The 22718-nt window shown below is 48.3% G+C and overlaps 10 protein-coding genes across 10 annotated transcripts; 6 read left to right on the top strand and 4 right to left on the bottom strand.

Moving 5' to 3' along the window:
• Positions 1-1229: 1229 nt before the first annotated feature.
• Positions 1230-2830, top strand: LY89DRAFT_688749 (uncharacterized protein). The gene is made up of 5 exons (XM_018215766.1): positions 1230-1682; positions 1739-1843; positions 1893-2117; positions 2176-2318; positions 2373-2830. Exons 1-5 carry the CDS (start codon positions 1503-1505, stop codon positions 2752-2754), a joined length of 1035 nt encoding a protein of 344 aa, XP_018065868.1. The 5' UTR covers positions 1230-1502; the 3' UTR covers positions 2755-2830.
• Positions 2831-5064: 2234 nt separating this feature from the next.
• LY89DRAFT_226777 (carboxypeptidase-like protein S1) lies at positions 5065-7709 on the top strand. The gene is made up of 8 exons (XM_018205998.1): positions 5065-5545; positions 5621-5998; positions 6051-6147; positions 6202-6408; positions 6486-6676; positions 6784-6871; positions 6972-7078; positions 7161-7709. Exons 1-8 carry the CDS (start codon positions 5302-5304, stop codon positions 7295-7297), a joined length of 1449 nt encoding a protein of 482 aa, XP_018065869.1. The 5' UTR covers positions 5065-5301; the 3' UTR covers positions 7298-7709.
• On the bottom strand, positions 7576-8767 carry LY89DRAFT_654157 (uncharacterized protein; the record flags this gene model as incomplete). The annotated part of the gene is made up of 4 exons (XM_018212283.1): positions 8485-8767; positions 8220-8433; positions 8060-8173; positions 7576-8014 (listed from the first exon to the last, which is right to left on the bottom strand). The coding sequence occupies exons 1-4, from the start codon at positions 8654-8656 to the stop codon at positions 7576-7578; spliced, it is 939 nt and encodes a 312-aa protein (XP_018065870.1). The 5' UTR covers positions 8657-8767.
• A 365-nt stretch (positions 8768-9132) lies between these two features.
• Positions 9133-9669, top strand: LY89DRAFT_226827 (uncharacterized protein). Its single transcript, XM_018205999.1, has one exon. It carries the CDS (start codon positions 9253-9255, stop codon positions 9532-9534), a length of 282 nt encoding a protein of 93 aa, XP_018065871.1. The 5' UTR covers positions 9133-9252; the 3' UTR covers positions 9535-9669.
• A 136-nt stretch (positions 9670-9805) lies between these two features.
• On the bottom strand, positions 9806-12268 carry LY89DRAFT_738951 (homoaconitase; the record flags this gene model as incomplete). The annotated part of the gene is made up of 2 exons (XM_018220422.1): positions 9806-12211; positions 12260-12268. 2 exons carry the CDS (start codon positions 12266-12268, stop codon positions 9806-9808), a joined length of 2415 nt encoding a protein of 804 aa, XP_018065872.1.
• Positions 12269-13455: 1187 nt separating this feature from the next.
• Positions 13456-14094, top strand: LY89DRAFT_541143 (uncharacterized protein; the record flags this gene model as incomplete). Its single annotated transcript, XM_018208179.1, has 2 exons — positions 13456-13568; positions 13644-14094. Coding segments are annotated over 2 exons (564 nt in total), but the record flags the coding sequence as incomplete, so codon positions are not given.
• A 3786-nt stretch (positions 14095-17880) lies between these two features.
• LY89DRAFT_722657 (uncharacterized protein) lies at positions 17881-18277 on the bottom strand (the record flags this gene model as incomplete). The annotated part of the gene is made up of 2 exons (XM_018218747.1): positions 17992-18277; positions 17881-17937 (listed from the first exon to the last, which is right to left on the bottom strand). The coding sequence occupies exons 1-2, from the start codon at positions 18268-18270 to the stop codon at positions 17881-17883; spliced, it is 336 nt and encodes a 111-aa protein (XP_018065874.1). The 5' UTR covers positions 18271-18277.
• Positions 18278-18735: 458 nt separating this feature from the next.
• LY89DRAFT_226850 (uncharacterized protein) lies at positions 18736-19765 on the bottom strand. The gene is made up of 2 exons (XM_018206000.1): positions 19641-19765; positions 18736-19593 (listed from the first exon to the last, which is right to left on the bottom strand). Exon 2 carries the CDS (start codon positions 19544-19546, stop codon positions 18842-18844), a length of 705 nt encoding a protein of 234 aa, XP_018065875.1. The 5' UTR covers positions 19547-19593; positions 19641-19765; the 3' UTR covers positions 18736-18841.
• Positions 19766-20749: 984 nt separating this feature from the next.
• Positions 20750-21788, top strand: LY89DRAFT_738954 (uncharacterized protein; the record flags this gene model as incomplete). Its single annotated transcript, XM_018220423.1, has 3 exons — positions 20750-20799; positions 20849-21357; positions 21412-21788. 3 exons carry the CDS (start codon positions 20750-20752, stop codon positions 21786-21788), a joined length of 936 nt encoding a protein of 311 aa, XP_018065876.1.
• Positions 21789-21954: 166 nt separating this feature from the next.
• Positions 21955-22714, top strand: LY89DRAFT_688752 (FR47 domain-containing protein). Its single transcript, XM_018215767.1, has one exon. It carries the CDS (start codon positions 22009-22011, stop codon positions 22519-22521), a length of 513 nt encoding a protein of 170 aa, XP_018065877.1. The 5' UTR covers positions 21955-22008; the 3' UTR covers positions 22522-22714.
• Positions 22715-22718: the final 4 nt, after the last annotated feature.

Consider the following 22718-nt stretch of genomic DNA (forward strand, 5'->3'; position numbering starts at 1 on the left):
CGCAGTGCCGAAAGCCAGCAAGGTGGCTAATCCAGCAAAGACGTACTGGATGAGACGCATGTTTGTTTAGAGATAGCTTGATATTGCTTTTAGCATCCAATACTAGCATTACTGGAGTTGCTCATACTAACGTGATAGAGTTTGTGATGGACTGAGATGGTAGAAGGGCGGAGGATATGGGAGGTGAGGACGGATGTGCAAATCTGCTGAGGTGATGTCCTGAATTGCAGAGCTGTGTGGCCAGAGAAATGCAGAGGGAGATATAGATTCACAAATCAACACAGCCGAAGCATGTAGGTGCATTCTGTGACGACTGTTCGGGATATCACCCTTTAGGAATTACCGAGATGCACGATGGGCTTCTGCGGAGGATAGTCAGCCGCAGATCTGGCCAGCTGTAACGTGGGTCTACGACAATCACAACTGATAGGAAGATATAAACGCCATGAGTGGATAATGATTTTACGTGAATTGTATGTGTTGCGGCACAGTCGTGAACCTGAATTCCAAAGATGAAGATCCATGTTCCATGTCAGTCCACTGCGCATTCGTCTACCCTCAACCTTGACATTTATTTTGCCTCCGGCGACATGGATTGTACATACATTTGCTGCATGGTAACGATCTGGTCATAGATACAAGCAACATTCGACCGATTTCTGGTCACCATATCTTGCATACTGGTCACTGGGTACAGTATCAAAAAATGCTAGGACAAGAAATTTCAACTTTGATGACTCTGTATTACCACCTCCAGCGATCGACTCCCGGCAATTGGTTATCTTTGCATTTGAGATGAAGACGCGGCCCCCAAACTAGCTGTGCCACATTTGGGTGGCACAGCATGCCTTTAGCCTGCATGTTGGTATCAAAGTGTATATGAAATTCGTCACTTCGATGTTTCCAGCTATGCCATTGGCCAACTTCCTCCCAGCCGAGTCGCAAAGATGCCTCGAGGATGCCAAAGACAGCGGAGTTTTCAAATCCCGGTTGACGCTCAAGCAGGGTTCATCTGCATTCTGTTCCATATGGGAGTGACCTTGCACTAGCCAGACGTTACACTTTTCCTTGTGCATTTGGCTGATGGGCAGTAAATGTAACTCTGCAAAAGATATGTATACGATCGAGCCAAAGAGATCCAGCGATTTGGCGCGATACCAAACATGCCCACCGCGATAAAAGCAGCCTCCAGTATATTCCGGCGCACCTTCCATTTTCAGCCTGGATAAATTCTCGGCTCCGACGCTTCAATACACCACGAGGCGGGGGCAGATCTTCGCCGTTGTGGCTGCGTTTAAGCTTTGATGCCTGTCGTTGCTGCCGGATCCCCAAAATCTACTCTTTGATTTTGTGTTGATGCGCCCAACGTTGCTTTTCTGGTTCTACAAAGAACTCTCAGGCAACACTGCCGATAGCCACTGAGAGGTCTTCGCGAATTACCCAGGAGGGACTTAAGGATTGTTGGAGAGCAGATTCCATAAGTCCAACAACCACACCTCAATATGGACTCAAGCAACTCCACTCGTCCCGATATATCAAGCCAACATCTGGGTCCGGCAGTTAGTATCGTGACGTTCATCTTACTGGTCACGTCGACTCTGGCTCTAATCGCGCGGCTGTCAACGAAATGGGCCGTGTCACACAGAGTTAACCTCGATGATCTTCTCCTTGGAATTGCTCTGGCAAGTGACTTAGAGCCTTGGTATGTTTGATCACTTTCACTAACTAGTCCTCAAAGATATTCTCAATTGGAAATGGTATATCCACGTTCTACGAAGCATCGAACGGGCTCGGCTCTCCAACGACCTCTTCTTCCGGGGCGCAACTCTTGGTTGCCCAGAAGGTTTGACCCAACTCCAAAGCTATACATCGTCAAGTCTAAACGTTGCCAGGCAAGCTATGCAGCCGAGCTTTTCTACATTGCCAGCTTATGCTTCACGAAGCTATCGGCTGTTGCATTCCTCTACATGCTTACACCGATCTCATCGAATGAAATTCTGTGCATCTCCTATGGGATCTTCACCATTGTCTGGACTTTGACAACGTTTGCTTCGAGTGCATTACAATGCAGCGCTCCTAAGGTTTGGCTAATCTTTGGGAACAAATGCTTCAATCAAGTAAGTGTAATACTTGATCCACATGGAGTTCAGTCGATTGATAACCCTGTTACCAAAGCAAGCATTTTGGACTACCTATCTAGTCATTGAGATGATTTTGAACTTTTTACTTGTGGTTTACCCAATTTATATGCTATGGAACCTCCATGTTCGCCGAGCTCAAAAGATTGCAGTATGGTGTTGCTTCGCATTCCGAGTATTGTAAGTTAAAGATCCTTCTACATAGGGAATTCACAATGCTAATGAAGTTCAAAGTGTGGTGGCAGCACTCATTGTACAGCTTGCCCTGTACCGACATGCGTACGAGTCTTCCGACTTTCTGTTTAAATCATGGGGTGCAGTTACTGCTTCTGAAATCGTTCTTTGTCTGTCTTACGTGGCGCCTTGTCTGCCGTACCTTCGACCATTCCTCGAAAGCCTAGACTCTGGAATGTTGAGGAATGATGGTATACGCCGACTTGGACATGGCGAGGCTGAATCGAAGGCATCCGGCTCTAAAGGTAGTGGGTCTTCGTACGGATTGCAACCAGTCAGCAACAGTGCAGAGAAGAAGTCGCCACCTAGCACGACGGTCGGACTTGGACCGGAAGTGGCCACGCTTTGGACAGAGGGTTGGCAGGTACGCGGTCAGCACTAGGTGCCAGGATGGATGGGTTATATGACAAGGCGGGGACGGATGGGAAGTGTAGATAGACAGACAAGTAAGTTTAAACAATACGTAATTCGATGTTCGACGAAGAATTTTGACGCTGGTAGTGTACAGCAGTCTTAGCAACTTAATGACTTTATGAGAACGATTATAGTCACATTAAGGTTGAGTCTCCTCAAACGTAATTAAGATTCCCCGCGAGATCCGACACTTTTGCTCATATGATAGTATTGCCTTTCCGGTCAGTGACCACATTCAGGAGAAGCGCTTTTCATTCTATGAAGTTCATTTCAGCTTGTGAGATCGCTCTGTTCTGGAAACGCTTGTCCCGTGGAATTGAAAAGTAACCTTCAGAATTCATGGAATTCACAAAGCAGAAGCGATAAAAACATTCCGTTCTTTACAAAGTACAGATTTACCATGTCCAATCACTCGCTTCAACAGTCTGAATCGTAGCACATGGAGACATGCACTCGCGGAGTACATTGGCGCTCTCGGTCCACTTGACGGCAATTCCCACAAAATCTCCTGTCTGTGCGATGTACTCGATGGAGATTTTGCGAAGCCGAGCCGGCACGCCGCTCCTGGAGAAGCAAATTAACAAGCTTGAAGCCTTGTTTGTTCGCTTGGCCCTATCGAGGAATCGGTATCCTAAATTCTTTAGCCTCATAAATAGTACGATGTCTCGGATTTTCTTTTGTATGATTCAAAGAATGCGTTGTCGTACTACGTATGGGACGACAGTTGTGACGACGGTAAATCGACAACTCGCTGCTGATAAATTCTTCTCTCTGAGAATAAGCAGAACTCCTGCTCTTGGTGGATAACTTCGAACTGGATTCTTGAAGACCTCAGATCGAGCTGAGACAAGCGACATAATATCTCCCACACAGTTGCTCAGACGCCATAAACATGGATTCTATCCACTCCATTCCATACACTCTCGAGCAAACGCAAAATCTACAACTCGAAAGCACGACCGAAGAAACGATGTCGAAAACTGAAGAAATCCCTCCGCCAGCTTACACCCCTCCTCAATGCCAGCCTGATCAAGGCGGCCAAGCAGCGAACGACAACGGCCATCCTCCTCAGCAACAACCTCATACTACGAACACATCTCAGGGTCCGTCTCAACAAGCACAACCATAATACCAAGAACAAATGAAAGGAAATGGGATGAGGATAGTCGATGTAATGGAGGAGAGACTATAATCTTCTAGAGGGGTTGCTTTGCTTGGATGCTGCACTGGTTGTGCGGCGTGTGCAGCATGCTATTGCTGCCCCTGCTTCTGCGTCTGGAACTTGTTGGTGCGGCTTCTGACATGTAATTGCGATTGTCTTGAGGTGAGGGAGACCACTGAAATAAGTTACGGTCGCAATACCATGCAATGGTAGCCTGGGTACAGTCCTCTAGCTTTGAATGGTCGAGAGGGGATGAAGCCCCAACATGGTCGAGAGCCGAAACATGTATCAGATTGTTACGGTCGTGGTTATTGAATTAGCAAAGCAGATGTTCTTGTTCAGAGCAATGATGCTATCATGCTCACAATATAAACTCGTTATTGTCTGAACGCCCTTTCCTGGCGTACATATACAAAATCCATTGAAAGAAAAGAGTCAATACTTCCATACAAATTATTTAAAGTAGTATTTAAATCCAATTGATTATGGAATGTCGAAGCCGGATGCTGACGGAAGCCGCTGCAGATATGACACGTGATTTTGGAAAGTTTGAACCTTCCCGAGGTCCACCTCCTTCACCCTGCTACTATTCTTCGAGACTCTGGAGTGCCGTATTCTTTCTCTCTTAATGGACAGTACATGAAGCGGACAACGATGGAAGGGTGTGAAAAGTACCTTCCGCGGACACGGAAGGCATTAACCTTAAATGCAGCGACCATGCCTTTTGTGGACAAGCGCTTATGTATCTCATCCGCGGCATCAAAACATCCCAGCATTCACGAAAATCCTCGTTCAACAACATCCTGTCGTCTCGTCCGATCTCGTTGGACTGTCATGCAGAGCAAATCCTTTCTCAATTGCTCTCACCTTCCAGATTAATATCATCGTTAGATACGATGACAGAAAGGCGTCAATTCCCTATCAAATGACGAAATATATGATGTCTTCTCGCAGACTCATCTATTGCTTCTGGAACAATATGCGGTACTTTTTCCAGGTCCCGGATATATACGAACCTTGTTCGGTCCCCCACTAAGCCGCATCCCCATGACCATATCGGTGTATCTCACCTTCTGTTTCCAGACCCTATCGGAACGGAATAACGAATCAATTTGCTGTTTTGCCAGATTGGACCGGATGCGTGGAACGAATCATTGTGGAGCTGTCGGATTGATCTCCAGGTCGGAGTGAGAAAACAGCACTTTGATCGAATATGCGCGCATATGCAAGGTCAGTGGCAATGCAGCGCGGGGTCAATAAGATAGAAGATAAGGTGGCTCTTGTGAGCTCTTTTTTTGTGTTCCTGTTTTGAAACTTTTCTCGAGTTAAATTCGTTGATTGAGATTCTTCACTATGCGGTTCCACTTAGACAAAGCTTTTCTTTTGACTGCAGCGCTGTTTTCGTTCTCAGCTCAAGTGTCTGGAAGTCCTGCACCACATTTGAAAGGGAAAGGATCAATTGAAATCCGAGATGGAGTTACTCACACAATTTTTGAGCATGAAGCTACAGGTGCATCCTTGGACTTCGTTAAGAACTCTGGATTCTGTGAAACGACTCCTGGTGTGAATCAGTACTCTGGTTATTTTTCCGTTGGACGTGAGTCTCACTCTTCAATGGAGAAAAACGCCATCTCCCCTCTCACTAGAAAGAAAATGCTAATTTCAAAATTAGAAAACATGAGCATGTGGTTCTGGTTCTTCGAATCTCGCCACCATCCCCACTCCGCTCCTCTCGCCATTTGGCTGAACGGTGGTCCAGGTTGCTCCTCCATGATCGGCCTCTTCCAAGAAAATGGTCCCTGCCAATTCTACAACGGATCCAGCACCCCATCCCTAAATCCCTACAGCTGGAACGAATACGCTAACATGCTCTACGTCGACGAACCAATTGGTACCGGGTTCTCGTACGGAACCGATATCGTGAACGGGACGGTCTCTGCGGCTCCTTTTGTGTGGACGTTACTTCAGGCTTTCTTTGCCCAGTTTCCAGAGTACGAATGTAGAGACTTTGGCCTATTCACAGAGTCTTACGGCGGGCATTATGGCCCTGGTGAGCTCCTCCCATTCTATAAATCGAATTCTAGCACTGATCACAAACCCAGAATTCGCATACTACATCCAACAACAAAACGACCTAATCGACTCGGGAGACCTCGACGCCGAAGAAATCAACCTCGTAGCCCTCGGTATCAACAACGGGTAGTTACTCCTCTCTATCTCCCCTCTCCCCCCCAATTAATGACTCCTGCACAGATGGTACGACGCCATAATCCAAGAACGAGAATACATTTCCTTCTCGATAAACAACACCTACTACCCACTAATAAACACCACCATCGCCGACGCCTACATGGCGAGCTACTACAACAGCTGCTTGCCGGCTCTCATCCCCTGTAACTCCACCACGGGCGAACTCACCGAATGCCACGCTGCCCACGTAGCGTGTAACGCCATGGACAAGTACTTCCCCTTTCCTCTCCCTCCCAATTCCCCAATCCCCAATCCCTCCTCCCCCAACTATGTCTGACGCCCACTAGCTACTACGGACAATTCTACAACCAAACCACCGACCCCTACGACATCCGCCAATCAGGCGATAACGTCTTCCCCCCCGAAACCTATCTCAATTACCTCTACGACCCGGAGATCCAGAAGCGGATCGGAGCGAAGAGTAATTACAGCGAGTGTTCCGACGCGGCCGATGCGCCTTTCGAGGATTTTGCCGATTGTTTGTCCCCCCTCCCCCCATCCTCTCCCTTCTCCCTCCCTTCTTTTCTTCCTCCCTTCTCTATAGAAATTAACTGAACTGAACTGACGGAAATGAAAACAAAAAAGCACAACGATCATTCCTCCCCGCCCTCTCCTCGGTCGTGCAATCAGGGATCCAAGTCTTGATCTGGGCCGGGGACGCGGATTCAGTTTGGTATATATTTCCCACCTTCCCCTTTCCCTCCCTACCTTCTATCCTTCTATCCCTCCCTCCCCACTTCCCTCCTCAAAAGGAACGCTAACACCCCACCCAGCGACTGGTTCGGCGGCTTCGCCTCCGTAAACGCCATCGATTTCGACGGCCAAGACGAGTTCGTCGATACCGACGTGCAGAACTACACCGTTGACGGCGTTGCTAGTGGTTTGTCTTCTCCCTCCCTCCCCCCTTATTCATTCTTCCTGCACAGCTAGGAGATAGAAAGCTAATGAGAATGGCGTGAAAGGGACGTATAAAACGGTAGATAATCTGAGCTGGATCCGAGTTTTTGCGTCGGGACATGAGATCCCTGCGTTTCAGCCTAAGCTTGCGTTGCAGGCTTTTATACAGACGATGAAAGGAGAGAGTGTTACTCCTACTTGAGGGTGGCATCTTAGAAGAGTAAGAGGCATATGAGGAGAAGAACGCATAATGTCTAGACAGATCATTAATGCGATGTCATGATGAGATGCTATGCAGGTCACAGCGATGCATGTTCATGATGAAAATTATGAATTACTCGTGGTATAGTGATGAACTCCTCTCCTGTTTTGCTTTCTTCCACAACACAGAAGCATTAACCAAAAAAGCCTCCTTTCCCCGAAGAAAAGACACAAGCATCGACTATATATACAACAAACCAACTTCCGCACATCACATGCTTACAAGAAGAGAGCAGCAAGACCACCAGCAACGGCAGCAAAGCTCATTCCAACAGTGGCAGCAGCAGCCTTGGAGATGGTGGCAGGCATCGAACTAGTGGATGTGCTCGTACCACTGGTCGTGCTGGCATTTCCTCCTGAAGTGGTAGTGGAGTTGGGGACCAAAGTGCTGTTAGCAATGGCTGGCTTCATGGCGGTTGCATAGCTGGAGCAAGTGGCATTTGCTGCAAGTGGGCAAGTGCTGTCAATGCAGATGCTCTCAAGTTGAGGACCTTGAGATGGGACGACAGTCATCGGAGGTTCGCATCTGTATCCGAAGAGTGTGGTGAGAGCAGTTCCGACCGCAGTGAGATCGTCTTTGGCAACACCAAAGGACATGGCAGAAAGAGCGACTTGGTCAATGAAGTAGGTAACCTCGGCATATGAGAGATCCATGAACCTGAAGCTGTTAGCAGTTGTTCCGAGTAGCTGATGAAAGACTTACTTGTGAACACTGTACATGGAAGCATGTCCAGCGTAGGCAGGGTAAGCAGCACCACCTTGCATGGAGCAACCAAGGAGAACACCAAAGTACTCATACAAATGAGTCAAGAGGATGCTGCATCTTGTTAGTGGGGTCTCGACTGCAATGCTGGACAACATACTATTGAGCAGAGGTGTTATCATTGGCAGGCATGTTCTTCATGAGAGGAGCAGCTCCACCACCGTCAAGGAAGTTGACGGCCATACCAGCAGAACCACCAGTATTCGTGGAAGCGAAACCACCATCGAAGTATGGGAGGAGGTTGACCGCGATACCGTTGACCTCTCCAGGAGCGAGGATACCTGGGACAGAGACACCGACGTTTGGTTGCGTGTCTTATCTCGTCAGTCGAAGACTTCGGTGCGATGCAGGAGAGGAATACTTACAGTTACCGATGACAGCAGTGTTGACGACGAGAGTCAAGAGAGTCGCCTGGTTTGCAGCAGTGTTGTTCGTCAACAGAGCAGTGGTGTAGTAGTCGCAGATGGACATATTGGCAGGACGCTGAGCAACGGCCGAGCCCACGGCGGCGGCGAAAGCAAGAGTTCTGAAAAACATGCTTGCGATATTTGGATATCAGAAGAAGTGATTGGGTTGATGGAAGAGAAAGAAGAGCAAGCAAAATGTGGTTGTGTTGATGCTTTGGAATGAAAGAAGAAAGTCAACAGAATGTTGGGAGGAAGCCACTTTATTACCTATTGGCGACAAGTGAAAGGAGAAGGAGCAAAGGGGGTGATTGCTTGCATCTCGGCGGGCCGTGGAGCTCGAGGAGAAGATGGCCGGAAGAAGGCAAGTACGATCCTAAGCTTGTATTCACCCGCATGGCCAACATCAAAACACCGTTCTCGATCTTGGAGCTTGTAATGAAATTGCATCTTCATGATTCGCCGCCTCTCGAGCTGTACCTGACTTGATCGGGAAGACCAGCTCCCGGCGCACATAGAACAAGGGTTGCAGCTTGACCTACAGTCCAGATGCGTGACCATCGACTTTGACATCGGGGTTAACTCAGCACTACTGCACATACACCCAATTATAAGCATCCAATTTCTCATGCTCGAACTAAAGATAATCTCACAACGAGCGACGGCGTCAATACCAAAAAGCTTGGTCTTTCCAACGCTCGATGGTCTGTCTGGAATGGGGAATTGAGCATGCTGCCTCATCTGCACTCGAGAGAATTCTTCAGATACAAAGTAAACAATTTTCAATCGTGTCTCATTCCACTGTCTCACAAACCAAGAAATGTAAGTATCGTCATCATGTCTCTCATTTGTGCCTGTACCCGGCTCTCTGGAATCGCCGCCCCACCACATGAGCAGCCGCCGATCTCAAGGACCCTCCACATCCGCATTCGTACATCGTCTTTTTATGATTGGACACTAGAAATTAAGCTTCCCCATACTCAGCCGAAAGAAGTAAAGATTCCTCTCTAGCTCGCCAAGAGCATTTGAGATGATAGACCGGAACATGACATCTCCGACGGATGAGATGAGATGGATTCCTGGAGCGAGTGAAAAATTTGTTTGTTGTGCAGCCAGAAAAGGGAGAATATGTGTACAGGTATGCCGGCTATCCGATGGCTCAAGATGACTTTTGGCCTGCGATATTTTCCCCTGAGAATCGCGCATCTGAGGTAAGTTGTACGAAGATCTTGCAATGCGAGGAAAGAGACTTCCGTTGGTAATTCTTGTATTCGACCATATTCTACAAATCCTCGCCAATCTCGGCTTTCACCCATTTCTCCAAGCCCCCCCTCGCGATAATCTCCTGCACATTGGGTGGCAACTCTCCAACTTTTTGACTCCAAGTCTCTCCCCCGTCACCCTCTGTGATGATAACTTTGCTCCTCCTGACATCCCATACAAACTTCCACCCTGTTCTTCTGGTCAACATCTTCTCTGCCGTTGGGCTGGCTTGTTGTGCTGGTGGAGGACTATCCAAACTATCCTTGTTCTGCGATGGCTCCTTCACATCAGTCTGCTCTAACACCTCTTTGTTGGAGAAATGTGCTCGTAATCTCTGCACCAAGCGAGGTACCTCGACTCCCATCAAGGCATTGTTGATGCTGTTTCTGGCAAAAATGTTCCCAAAGCTGCCTGATACAACCAGAGGAATCTTCTTAGCGAGGATAGCTGTCGCGGCCTGTTCTCTCGAGCTACCGCATCCGAAGTTGAAACCGGAGACGAGAATATCCCCTTCGCGAGCAATAGATCCGAATGCAGGATCATAGTTCTCCATACATACTTCGGCCATCTTCTCAACTGGGACATTGTCTTGGTAGGTGTATTTTCCTGGATAGATACCATCTGTGTTGATGTTGTCTGCGTCGCAAAATACGATCTCGCCTTCAACTTTCTCTGGGAAGCCTGGAAGGATAGCAGTCAACTGTTCGTCCTCAGATTCCTCTTTAGCTTCGGCTTCACCAAACATTTTCTGTTCGGCAGATTCGATGATAGAATCTGCTTGTGAAATCAGCTTGTCGAGAGCCTCCTCGATACTTATGGCTTTATCCTCCTCTGGAATACCATTGCCTTCACCGAGAACGACCTTCTCAACACCAACTGGCTTCTCATACCATCCTGGTCCACTGATCTTCCCACTCAGTGCGCTTGCAGCGACGACTTCTGGACTGGCAAGATAAGCTTTTGCGTCCGGTGATCCCATTCGCCCCTTGAAGTTTCTGTTGCTTGCACTGATCCCTACTTCTCCTGGCTCTAATAACCCAGTCCCTAGACCAATACATGGCCCACAGCCAGCAGGTAATGGCTTGGCTCCAGCATCCAGAAGTGCTTGCCAGTCGCCAGCATCTTCTGCGGCTTCTTGCTCTGGTATTGATGCTGCTGCGATGTAGAACTCAACTCCTGGTGCAATCTTCGCTGGCGTTCCATCTTTAGCAGCATCTTTGAAGACTTTGGCTGCTGCTGCAAGATCAGATGCTCGAGAATTTGTGCATGAGACAAGGTAAGCCTTGTTCAGCTTGATGTTCTTCGCTTCCAGATCTCTCAGGGGTGTAGCAACCTTGACGGAATTTGGTCCTGAAACATAGGGAGAAAGAGTCGAAAGGTTCAAATACAGCGACTTGGCGTAGGTAGCTCCTTTGTCGGCTTGTAATTGATTCTGGATCAAATCATCGATTCGCGCATGTGTGAATCGTGGCTCAGCATCTTTCGAATCGAACAAAGCAGAAGTTGTAGCCTTCGCCCTCATCCAAGCCTGTAGCATCCCATCAATAGGGAATAACCCTGTCAATGCCCCCCACTCGGTCGTCATATTCGCAATCGCCAGTCGATCGTCTACAGGCAGACTTCGCATCGTTTGCTCCGACCCGGTAAATTCGATTGCATGATTCAGGACTTCGTCATTGTTGAATAGTCCACACAGAGCCACGATGACATCCTTACCAGTAACACCCTTTGGCAGAACTCCAGTAAATGTAACTTTCGCAATCGGAGGGATTTGCCACCATGTCTTGCCTGTCGCCCATATGCTGGCAGCATCTGTCCTTACCATTGCTGTGCCTAGGGAGCCCACTCCTCCATACATGTTGCTGTGAGAGTCACTTGCAACTGTCATTGTGCCTGGCCATGCATAGCCCTCTTCCACCATAATTTGATGTCCAATTCCTCGTCCAGCAGGGTAGAAGTCGACGCCTTGCTTCTTCGCAAACTCTTCAATCTGCTTATATTTCTTGAGATTAGTTTCGCTTTTGTTCTGCACATCGTGATCGAGGGTCATAACAATCTGCTTCGGGTCGTGAATCTTGCTGGCACCAATTGACATGAATTTCAAAGCGACGGGCCACGAATTGTCGTGTGTCATACAGTGGTGTGGAGAGAGAGTGACATAGTCTCCAGATTTCACGACCTTGCCTTCTGGCAGGCCCAGCGAATATCTCTGGACAATCTTCTCGGTCAAAGTTTGTGGTATTCGAGAGGGCGTCTTCAATGAGTTTAGGATGGCAGAAGAGGTAGGTTCGGTAGTTTGAGCGTGGAAGACATCCTGGAATCGTTGCGCCGTGGCTGTCAATGCTCGGACTGTTGATCGAGCGGTACGTAGAGGTAGAAGATTTCGAGAAGGTCGAACCCGTAGGCCTTGCAGACCAAGTCGAGTCTGTATTCTATGTCAGTGGTGAGGTGTGAGAAGGGTTGGAGAGCATACGGGTATCATCTTGTGTCCATTGACTCGCAAAGTCAATGTTGGTGCAATGTTGGAGCTGGGGATGAAATTCTGCCCCGGATTTTTTTTGGTCAAAAGACTCAACTCGCTTGTAATTGGTTGGCTGCAGGATCCAAGACACCGCGATCGGACGTTTAAGACCGTGAACTTGCAGCAGTAGGTGAGATTATAGACTTTTTCGATAAGACTTGATGAAATGTAGAATCCTAGTAAATTTATTTATCGTCAGAACAACCTTCACGAGGACGATAAAAATGTTTGTTTCTCGCTCTCACATCTCCGGACCCCTGTAAGTAAATGTCTTAGTGGCTGCCGCATAAAGATCGCCAAGGAAGCGAATCTATCTGCAGCACGTCAGTCTTCGTGTCCCTGTACATAACTCCCAACTCCTATTACATTCACTCGTTACTGCATCATGAAGCTGGTGATGCTTCATCTTTCAGAAATTGTTCAAAGCCCCTCCAGTTTCTGCATGTCTTAAGCACCGGCAACTCACTTTCAGCGATGCTGCAACCTCCCGGCCGGATATCCAGGCGCCTGTGAAAGAACACCTCAAACACCTCACAACCCCGAATACTTTGACCTAAAATGATGCCGAACACTCTCCTTTCCTCAAGAACTCCAGTCCGCGCGCTATTTTGAACAATGTGGAAGATTGGCAACGATCCAGAAGATACTAACCTACAGCCAAAACCATGGACAACTCACCACTCCTCTCTCCCAATGGACCGCGATTCGCGCCTCCACGAATGCATGTCCGAAATGCTTCACAATCCCCTACTCGAAAACGATTCGCAGATGATCTGCTCTCTGATCTATCCCCCGCGACCACACTCGAAGCCTTCACAAATCCGTCCGGCAAGTTAAAAGCCAGTGTTGAAGCTGCCACTCCCAGCGAACGCGCGTTTGGGATAAGAGCTACAATAGCGTCTAAGAACATCCAGGAATGGGTTGATGAATTATCGAATTGGCCATGGCCCGCAGAAGGAGGCTCAGTTGGGTTCGAGATGCCAGCTACGAAGAGAAGGAAGCTTTCGGATCCTTTTGTTGATCACAATAGGTCCCATACCTACGAAAACTCTGGCATGACAAATGGAGATGAACCCCAGTATATTGGCAGTCTTTTGGCCGATGAAGTGGATCGCTACGAGGATCGAATCGATGAAATTCAAGCAGATATGGAAGACCTGAACGTAGAGGAGATCAAGCGTCAAGTACTTGATACCCATTTCTCTCCTCGATCACGACCCTCCTCCTCGGCTTCCAACGCGCCTCCGATGCCTCAATTCTTGTCATCGTACACAAAAATGGATGATTTCACGGCGATCGTTACCTCTACCGTCCTCCAGTCCTTACCAAACCTCAGTAGGTTGATGCGCTTGATGGATGTGTGGAGCATACGACTTAGTGTATTGCGAAAAGTATCTCCTCTTCTGTTGGCTTTGGAAGACACCGAGATTGCCCTGAAAAGCGGATGGAATGCGATTCGAAACCCTACTGAAGAAGAATGTCTGTCCCGAGAGACTTTTAATATTATGCGAGATGTTTTGAGAGAGAAAGTCACAACACTAGGCCGAGATTTGGATTACTTGCTTGATACATTGGAGGGAAGGCCGGATACTCTTCCCGATGGCTGGTTGGACAGGATGGAGGTCATTGAGAACGATTACGGGTCATGGGATGTGGCCGGCGATCGAAAAGTCCGTGAAGGAGAGTGGGCGAAATTGGCCAAGAGAAGAAAAGAGGAGGAAGATGCCCGACGATTACAAGAAGCGGAAGAAGCTGAAGTTGCGAGACAGAAAGCAGAGAGAGAAGCAAGGGCGGAGGCCGAACGCTTAGCTCAACAACAAGCCGAGGATGAGGCTAGGAGGAAGGCTGAACGGGAAGCCGAGGAGGCTAGATTGGCCGAACATGCCCATTTGCAAGCCATCCAAGAGGCGGAGGAAGCTGCGAAAGTCAAAGCTCAGATGGAAGCGGAAGCTCTAGAAGCTTCAAGGCTCAGATCAGAGCGTGAAGCAGCCGATCTCGAAGCTGCTCGGATACGAGCCGACCGAGAAACTGCTCAACGCCAAGCAGAGAAAGAGGCTCAGGATCTGGCAAGGAGACAAGCTGAAGAGGATGCTCGATTAAAGGCGCAACATGAGGCCACGCAAGAAGCGATGCGGTTAAAAGCCTTGAAAGACGCAGAAGAAGCGGCCATCCGGAAAGTACAGGTCGACGCAGAGCTTGCCGAGGTCGCCAGGCTGAAGGCAGAGCAAGAGGCCCAAGATACAGCGGAACGACAGGCCGAGCGAGAAGCTCAAGAACTGGCATCACGAAAAGCCCAACAGGAAGCTGCAAAGGCAGAAGCGGCAAGAATCGAAGCAGAGAAGGCTTCTCAAGAAGCTGCTGTTCGAAAAGCCCAGCTTGATTCAGAAGCTGCTGAGATCGCGCGACTCCGGGCTCAAAGTGAAAGCGAAGAACAAGCTAGACTGAATTCCGAGAAAGATGCGCTCGAGGCTCAGCTTGCAGAACAGGAGGCCAGAAAACATGCTGAGACCCTTGCCTTAGAGGCTACGCGAATCCAAGCCGAAGCAGATGCTGCCAATCTCAGATCGGAGAAAGATGCAGAGGATGCTGAGACGGCTAAGCTCCATGCTCAGCGCGAGGCTGATGGGCCGTTCGCCAAAGAGATTAGGCAAAATGCTTCAGATGATGTATGGAACAAAGTCGAAGAAGAGATTAATGCTACTGGGCTGAAAGAACCCCAGATTTCGCAAGCTGTCACAACTACTAGAGATGCAGAAGGTGAAACGACAAGCCAATCACCAGGATGCCCTACATGTGCCGAGCTTCAGGATGTTGACGAAACTGCTTCACTGAGGAATGGCGCCAGAGTTCCAATGGGGTCTGCTACAAGCACACAAGTTGCGCCACAGAGTTCGAATTTCTTCGATGCTGTTAAGCCCAGTATATCAGCATATGCTCCGTTTGATGGTATCGATGAATCTTTTACGCCTCCCGTACTTTCGAGCTCCAATGACACACGATTGGAAGAACCTCATGGCTCAAATGAACCTGTTTTGGACTCACCAATACATCTCGACGACAGCCGTCTACATCAAGAAAGCCCTGCATCGACCAGCCCTATCAGGAATACAGCTGCTGAATCCGAAGACCCTATCACTCCACAGAGCCAAAAAATTCCTCGTTTTGGGCATGCATTTGCTAATGCATTGCGCCGGGCATCATCGTCGCCACAGTCGTCGATCGTGGAAAGACCACAGTTTTCAGATCCTACTCAACGCGATCAGTCTTTCAGTGCATATGAGTTTAGATCTCCTAAAACCCATATTGTATCTACCCCCACCAATCTCCTGTTTCCTGGAGATGGTGCAGAAGACTTGCTCCAGTCGAACCAGACCTTTTCCATGAAATCTAACGAGGAAGGGTGGGTTGTCATCAGTTCTTCCGATGACGAGGATGCACAGGACTCTCAAAGATCGTCCGTGGAGGAGACGGATTCACTTCGACGGTCGCCATCCAAGACACGAAACAGTGCTTCTTCAATGGTGCTTGGCTATTCGACAACAGACCCAACGCCAGAAATACAGGAAGCCGAGCCCGCTGAGTATTTTCAACCAGTTCTCTCACCTATCAAAAGCGCTTGGTCTCCGAGCAATGGCAGCGAGCCAGTCAGCCCTTCAAAGGATTTCGAGGAGTCGCCTGCAATAGAAATTCATCATTTGCCAACTGTCGATGGACCTACTTCTCCGGTCTCGCCGTTTCTGTCTGCATTCCATGGCTTGCAAGCGCTTCGGACAAAGAGCGTGTCTCCGAGTCAGCTAGAACGTGGTGGGGATGAATGTGAACCCTGCGATAAAGTTGCTCCAGAGAAAGATATCGAGCGGCCTTCATCGGTACCTATTCTTGCCCGCAAGCAATCTATTTCGCGAATGAGCGCTGCTGTCCGAAGTATCACCATTCCCCGAAGAGATAGTACAGCATCCGAAGCATCTACTGTTATCACAGGTCATGTTGGGGAACCTCCATCCTCACCAATGACTTTCTCAGCTACAGATAGTTTTCTCGAGTCATCTCCTGCCAATGGAGATACTTCTCCATCTGCTGGCCGCATAGGACACCGTGCCAAGAAGTCCTACGACTTCAGTCCTCCGGGTTCCCCTCACCGTAGCTCTAGACTGTCTCCTCAACGCTCATTACAGATTCTCAAAAGCCCCAATTTGTCTCCACCAGATTCCAGCATGCCTTCTACACCGATCGAAGCACCATCCTTCGCGAACCTTGATGTTACTACAACACCTATCATCTCCAGCCCTAAGAAGGCTACTACAGATGATCAGATACAGCAACAAATTAGCTCTCTTCTTGAGAGTATACCCGCCAGAATCCGATTGACTACAGCCCCGCAGAGTCCAGCATTCACTTCACAGACTTTACGACCGGAGAAGACGAGGCGCTCTATAACACCCAATGCTCGTCCCAGCTCAACCATGAGCAATTATAGCACCAACACATCTTATTCTCGTGCTGCCACCCCTGGACCACAGTTCACTCTTGCACCTGCATTTGCCAAGACTGGTCAGCGCACTCGAACACATAATGGCAACCCTGAAATCAAATTGTATCACCTCTCACGCTCTACTGGCGAGGCGCCCATCAAGCTTTTCGTTCGTCTCGTTGGCGAGCACGGTGAAAGAGTCATGGTTCGCGTTGGTGGCGGCTGGGCAGATTTGGGCGAGTACTTGAAAGAATACGCCAGCCACCACGGTCGCCGCTCAGCAGCAGACGCTAATGACAAGGTCGAGATTCAGGACCTACCACCACGAGCCGTCTCCAATTCATCCACAACCTATACATTCCGCGGTAGTGGAAGAGATACTCCCGTACCAAGACCATTTAGTGTGCTAGAACGTGAACGCCCTTCCAGCAGTCTCAATGTGCGCAAGACTCGCAAGTCAATTGGAGATCAAGATCCTTCCCACCTCCAATCCCGCCTCAACGATACTCGTAGTCCATCCACACCATTGCCCATGGCTAGCCGCCTCGCTTACGAAACCCCACCTTCCGTCGCAAGTGCTGCCAGCGTAAACAGCTCCAACAGCGGCAATGGCTCGAACGGTCGAAGTTCACGCATGAGCTGGACCGAAGAAGACAGCAGTCTCGGCCTCGCCGGCCCGAAGAGCAAAAAGGTAGTAATTAGCGAACGAGACCAAGAATGGGTCGAGAGCATGAAAGAAAAGGTCAGGTTAGCCAGTGCTGAGAAGGAGAAGAAGGATCGAAAGACTAGTTTTGGGGAAATGGATAAGGTGGGCGGGACGAAGAGGTTGTTTAGGAAAGGAGTTTGAGCATAAGCATATATTTCATTTTTCTTTGTCGTTTCTTGCTGGTAGGTAGCATAGGGTTGGATTGCTAGGATGAAATGGAATAAGGGAAAATGCGAACAATACCCAATTTTTCTTGTACTTGGTTATTTCTGAAGGGAAGAGGGGCTAGATTGTTGTCCTGATAGCAGGTTCGCTGGAGAAAGAAATTCAATTCTCAGATTCATATTCCATTTGAAGATGTCGTCAAGTGCCTTGCGTGTTCTTCTAGCATCCATCTCATTCGCCCAAAGCACCTGACTGTACAGGCGAACAACCATACGCATATCCACCATCCTATCATCTCTGATTAGCTTTATATGCTGCCGAACCTCTACTCTCAATACTCACCACAACGCCCTGGCAGCACAGGAGTGGGAACTCGCTACCGTTCCCACAATTATTACTTGGCTCAAAGGTCGTCCCGCATCCAATCCCGATATCACCTTGCCTTGCATCAAGGGGAAGCTTGAGCTCCTCGGCTAATCTATATGCTTCGCGGCCGGTGGCGAAGTTGGTGCAGCATGTTGTTTGTGCAACACAAGTTGAGGCTGAGCCTTGAGGAAAGGGGTGGGCGATAGTGAAGGTGGTTAGGAAGGCGAGCAGCGCTGTGATGGTGAGGGGCTGCATTTTGGATATTATGCTGCTTGAGGTTTATATGGAAGGATTTGGAGAAGTTGCATGTGCAGGTAGATGTGTGTTTTTATAGACTTCCTCGCATCATGGCACGAGGTAGTACGACATATTTACACGATCTTCTAAGGGTGTTACTCAAGTACTAGCTTCCTTGCTTCATGTTAATACAAGGGTACAATTGTACGCATATCCACCAGCACCAGCACGTCGGCTTTCGGCTTTTCCCGATTTCTCTTTTTCTCTATTAGACTCGCGATTTCAATCGTGCAATACAAGGGCCCTCAAACTCCACGCCTTTCAAGCAGGTCATTACACAAGCCAATGTTAAAGAAGAAATGAGATTCGTGACACCACCCACAGCTCACACTGGATATGAAGTTGCAAAAGTAAGTAACGCTGAACACAAATCGAGCTCAAGTAAGGTAGAAGCTGAGATTTCGATAACACCAAGATATTCATCACCAAATGAAAGTCTCTCAACAAAACGCATTCATTCAACCTTACTCTAAAGCATCTATCATACAGCCCTTACTTCCCATCTCCGTGCTCACTCTTCTAGTCTAAGCTACAAAAGCATAGCAACCCCCGCAGCAACAGCAAACATACCACCGAATCCAACAGCCAACTTCCCAGCCCCACTTCCCTTCGTCGAGCTCGTAATAGTCTGAGTAGCAACCGCTCCAAAACTAGTCGTCGCCCCAGCAGAATTGACAAGCACACTACTCGTCACGCCATTGACAACCGTAACCGAAGTTGTAAAGCCAGCAGGGACACCCGTCGATATCGAGGTAACAGTCACGTTTGCTCCTCCAGCGGGAGCAGTCGAAGAAGATTTGAAAGACGTGGTCACGCTGCCGAAGGACGTGGAGCCCGAGGTTATGGAGGAGGATGATAGAGTTCCAGAACAAGATCCAGAAACGCAAGTGTTGAACGCACATTGAGAGTCAGAGGAACATGTTGCGCCCTGATTACCGCAGCGGAGGACTTCCTGGGAGTTCACTGAGTAGCAGGATGCGCCGTTCGCACATTGAGAGGAGGTAGTACAGGTTCCTCCCAAGGCGACAGCGGTGGCTGTTGAAGATGGGACTGAAGTGGTTGAGACAGGGGTGCTTGAAACTGCGGCAGATGAGGAGGAGAGGGTTCCGGAGCAAGATCCAGAGATACAGGTGTTGAATGCACATTCGGAGTCGGAAGAGCACGTTGCGCCTTGGTTACCGCATCGAAGGATGCCATGGAGTTGACGGCATAACATTCGACGCCAGTGCCGCATTGGCTGGAGGAAGTGCAGGTTGAGCCTAGAGAGAGGGGAGATTGTGCCTAGGATTTGTTAGTAGGATTCTTCAAAGCAAGATGAACATTCATACCAACGCGGTAACAAGGACTGCTGAGAGGAGAATGATTGAGGAGTGCATTCTGAAGATCGGATGAAGTGATTGAGTTGAAAATAGGAGGTAGTAATCGTAATGTTAATCAGAAATTGAAACGATTGAATCGAGAGTGATGATTGAAGAACCAAAGAAAGCAAAGAAATATCTAAGAGATAAGAGACGATTGAAAGGCGTTGATGATGGATTGAGATGAGGAATGTAACTCCAAGACAGACTCCTACTTCATATATACTTTTCACACTTCACCCATAAGCTGCCGTTGATGTCAAAAACTCACGATGCCTCACTGCTCATGCCCGAACAATCTCCCATGAAACTTCCACATCTCGTATGCTGAAAGTATTTTCGGTGCGGCAGTACATTCCCCAAGCTGAAGCAGAATGTCACTCGTCTCTCTACCAATCGTCGCCGTTCACGATACTTATCGACAAGCAAAGGTCTGGACCCCGAGGTCACCGCTGACCTCCGAGACACAATCATGGCTGAATGGCAGGGCTGAGCGAAAGTAACGTTGAGATGTGGAAGAAGCTAAAGTCGCTTCAGCTGGGTGGTTGTAATGATGTGGAGGCTGAGGCGGTCCGTTCCTGCATGCAACCGAGATTCGATGAGGTAAAAGAAACAGCAAAGAAGCCCCTGCAAAGAAGCTTTTGGTTACACCAACGACGTGCAACGAAAATGTGAATTGGAAATGCATTTATGCCATTACTCCGTACGTTCTACAAGTAGGCTGCTCCTTTGAACCTTTACAGTGCTTTGGATACAACTTGGAAGCTATTGCTGCACGTGACCAGATCGCTACCCCTGACGGATAGCAAAAATATCTATTCACAATGTGTTACACATGGGCCAAACGTCATGATTCTTCTAATTGAGATATTCTAAATTGACTTTGTATGAATATCATAAGACGTACAAACCAGAAGTAGATATTTGGGTGATACATTATGTCATCTTACCCCGCTACCCCGCTTCCGATGAGCATTTCGAACACTACGCAACACACATCTTATACGCAGTAACATTATAAACTTGGTCTTGGCAATTGCCAAGCAATTCGGACAACTTCAAAGTCTTATCGGTCAAATATGGCTTCCAGGCAACTCATAAAGCACGCCACTGATTGGGCCGTCATTCTGTGAGCATAAAATCCCTCATCGTTTTATCAAGTAATAACGAGCACCAAGGATATCAATAATCGCGGCTCTTCTTCTATCAGATGTCAATCCAGATTTCCACACATTTTGCGTCCTCGACATGAACCTGTCATACCCTTTCCGCCCCTCAAAACTTAGCCTTCCTGTCTTTATCCTGCTTTCCATCATCCTTCCCGTAATCACCATCATTTTGGTCACTATTTTCACCCCATTCCCGTCTATTCAGAATAGCGAAAGAAATTCTCGAGCGCGGATTCGGAAATTAAGATCTCTGAATGCAGCGCTCTTGGGTCTCGGCGTCAGCTTAGGAACCTCGACAGTAGTTTTCACAGGTGTGAAAAGTCTGACAGGGAAACCTCGTCCCAACATGTTGTCCATATGCGACCCAGACCTGGAGAATATTGTAAAGTACACTGTTGGTGGCGTTGGTGTGGAGTTCAATAGGTTGTGGGTCATGGTTACACTTGATATTTGTCGGCAGAGAGACACAGCGGCCTTGAGGGATGCATTTCGAAGTTTCCCTAGTGGATATGCAACTAGTGAGTTTCACTGAAGATGAGAGTATATGCACTGTACTAAGCTGGTATGAAAAGTTGCATTCGCAGGGCTATGGTACTTGTCTCTTTTTCTCTGCCACAGATTCGGCGTCGAGATCCTGCCCTCATCATCACCACGCAACATCCAAAACATTCCCAGGCTCGAAAACGATGAGCAGCATGAACCACTTTTGCCGAGTGAGGCGCAACTCAATGATCGTGCTTCGAGGCCAGATAGCAATCAACTAGAAGCGTTGCCAGTCTATAAGTTGCTGTTGCCGTACGTTCCACTTGGGCTTGCTATTTTTATTGCCGGAACGAGGTACTTTGATTTCAGGAATCACGGTTTTGATGTTCTGGCGGGCGCTTTTGTTGGGTCTGTTACTTCCTATGTTGGGTTTAAGATGTACTCCACGGGTAATCTCCTCACTTGATTGGTCACATCCAATACGGATTGTGATCAGAGAAGATGAACTGCATCCTTGTCGAAGAGTGTCTTTCAATAGTCCTCGTTATAAGTGTGGTATAGATCACGTGCATAGTCTCATCAATTGACTAGAACAGTGAGTCACATCAAAACAGACATAAAAGTCATCGATTCTTGCCAAAGGCGCTCCCTAATTTATAACTTTCAACACACGACCCATGTCTACAATGGATCTCCAAATTCGCAAAGCAACACTCCAAGACGCTCCTGGAATTGCCCGCGTCCACGTCCTTGCTTGGCAGGAAGCTTACCACGGCATCGTACCGCAACCCTATCTCGCCTCCCTAGATATTGCCGCACGCACCGAAATCTGGAAGTCACGGTTAGACCAAAGTACCATTGAGGTTTTTGTGGCTATTCTAGATAATCAAATATGCGGGTTTGCAAGTGGTGGTCCAGCACGCGAACCAATCCATGGTTTTGACGGCGAGTTCCATGCGATTTATCTCTTCCAAACAGCCAAGGGCAAGGGGATCGGCAGGCTGCTGATGCGTCGTGTTGCAGAAGCACTTCAGGCCAGAGGATTTTCTAGGGCAATGCTGTGGGTCCTTAAAGACAACTCTTCACGCGGTTTCTATGAGCGGTTAAGTGGGAAGGAATTTGCGCAGAAGATCGATTCTATTGGCGGTGCCAACCTAGTAGAAGTCGCCTATGGCTGGGAAGATCTTCAAGTCTTCTAGCTCCAATGATCACGACTTGGGTGTGCAGGTGTGGTCGGTCTAAAAATGGCAGATTCCGGTCCAGGTCTTGTTGTATCAGCCAGCCTTGAGCCTCAATCTAGCTTCGTCTTAGCTTCGGATACGCCTTTCTCGGTAGTGGAATAAGTGGTTGCCTATGTTAAGATATACATTGTTTTAAGTTTGATGGTACACAAAGT

The sequence above is a fragment of the Mollisia scopiformis genome, assembly GCF_001500285.1.
Source record: "Mollisia scopiformis unplaced genomic scaffold LY89scaffold_23, whole genome shotgun sequence".
NCBI classification, from domain to species: domain Eukaryota; kingdom Fungi; phylum Ascomycota; class Leotiomycetes; order Helotiales; family Mollisiaceae; genus Mollisia; species Mollisia scopiformis.

Bases quoted from the DNA above. Each gene is read 5' to 3' on its own strand.
- LY89DRAFT_688749 (XM_018215766.1), top strand. From the start codon at position 1,503: ATGGACTCAAGCAACTCCACTCGTCCCGATATATCAAGCCAACATCTG. The intron at 1,683-1,738 runs GCAAGTGACTTA...TAGTCCTCAAAG, and splicing joins TTCTCCTTGGAATTGCTCTG to ATATTCTCAATTGGAAATGG. The intron at 2,118-2,175 runs GTAAGTGTAATA...CTGTTACCAAAG, and splicing joins GGAACAAATGCTTCAATCAA to CAAGCATTTTGGACTACCTA.
- LY89DRAFT_226827 (XM_018205999.1), top strand. From the start codon at position 9,253: ATGCTGCCTCATCTGCACTCGAGAGAATTCTTCAGATACAAAGTAAAC.
- LY89DRAFT_688752 (XM_018215767.1), top strand. From the start codon at position 22,009: ATGGATCTCCAAATTCGCAAAGCAACACTCCAAGACGCTCCTGGAATT.
- LY89DRAFT_226777 (XM_018205998.1), top strand. From the start codon at position 5,302: ATGCGGTTCCACTTAGACAAAGCTTTTCTTTTGACTGCAGCGCTGTTT. The intron at 6,409-6,485 runs GTACTTCCCCTT...GACGCCCACTAG, and splicing joins GCGTGTAACGCCATGGACAA to CTACTACGGACAATTCTACA. The intron at 6,677-6,783 runs GTTTGTCCCCCC...AAAACAAAAAAG, and splicing joins TTTCGAGGATTTTGCCGATT to CACAACGATCATTCCTCCCC.
- LY89DRAFT_226850 (XM_018206000.1), bottom strand. From the start codon at position 19,546: ATGCGGCACTGGCGTCGAATGTTATGCCGTCAACTCCATGGCATCCTT.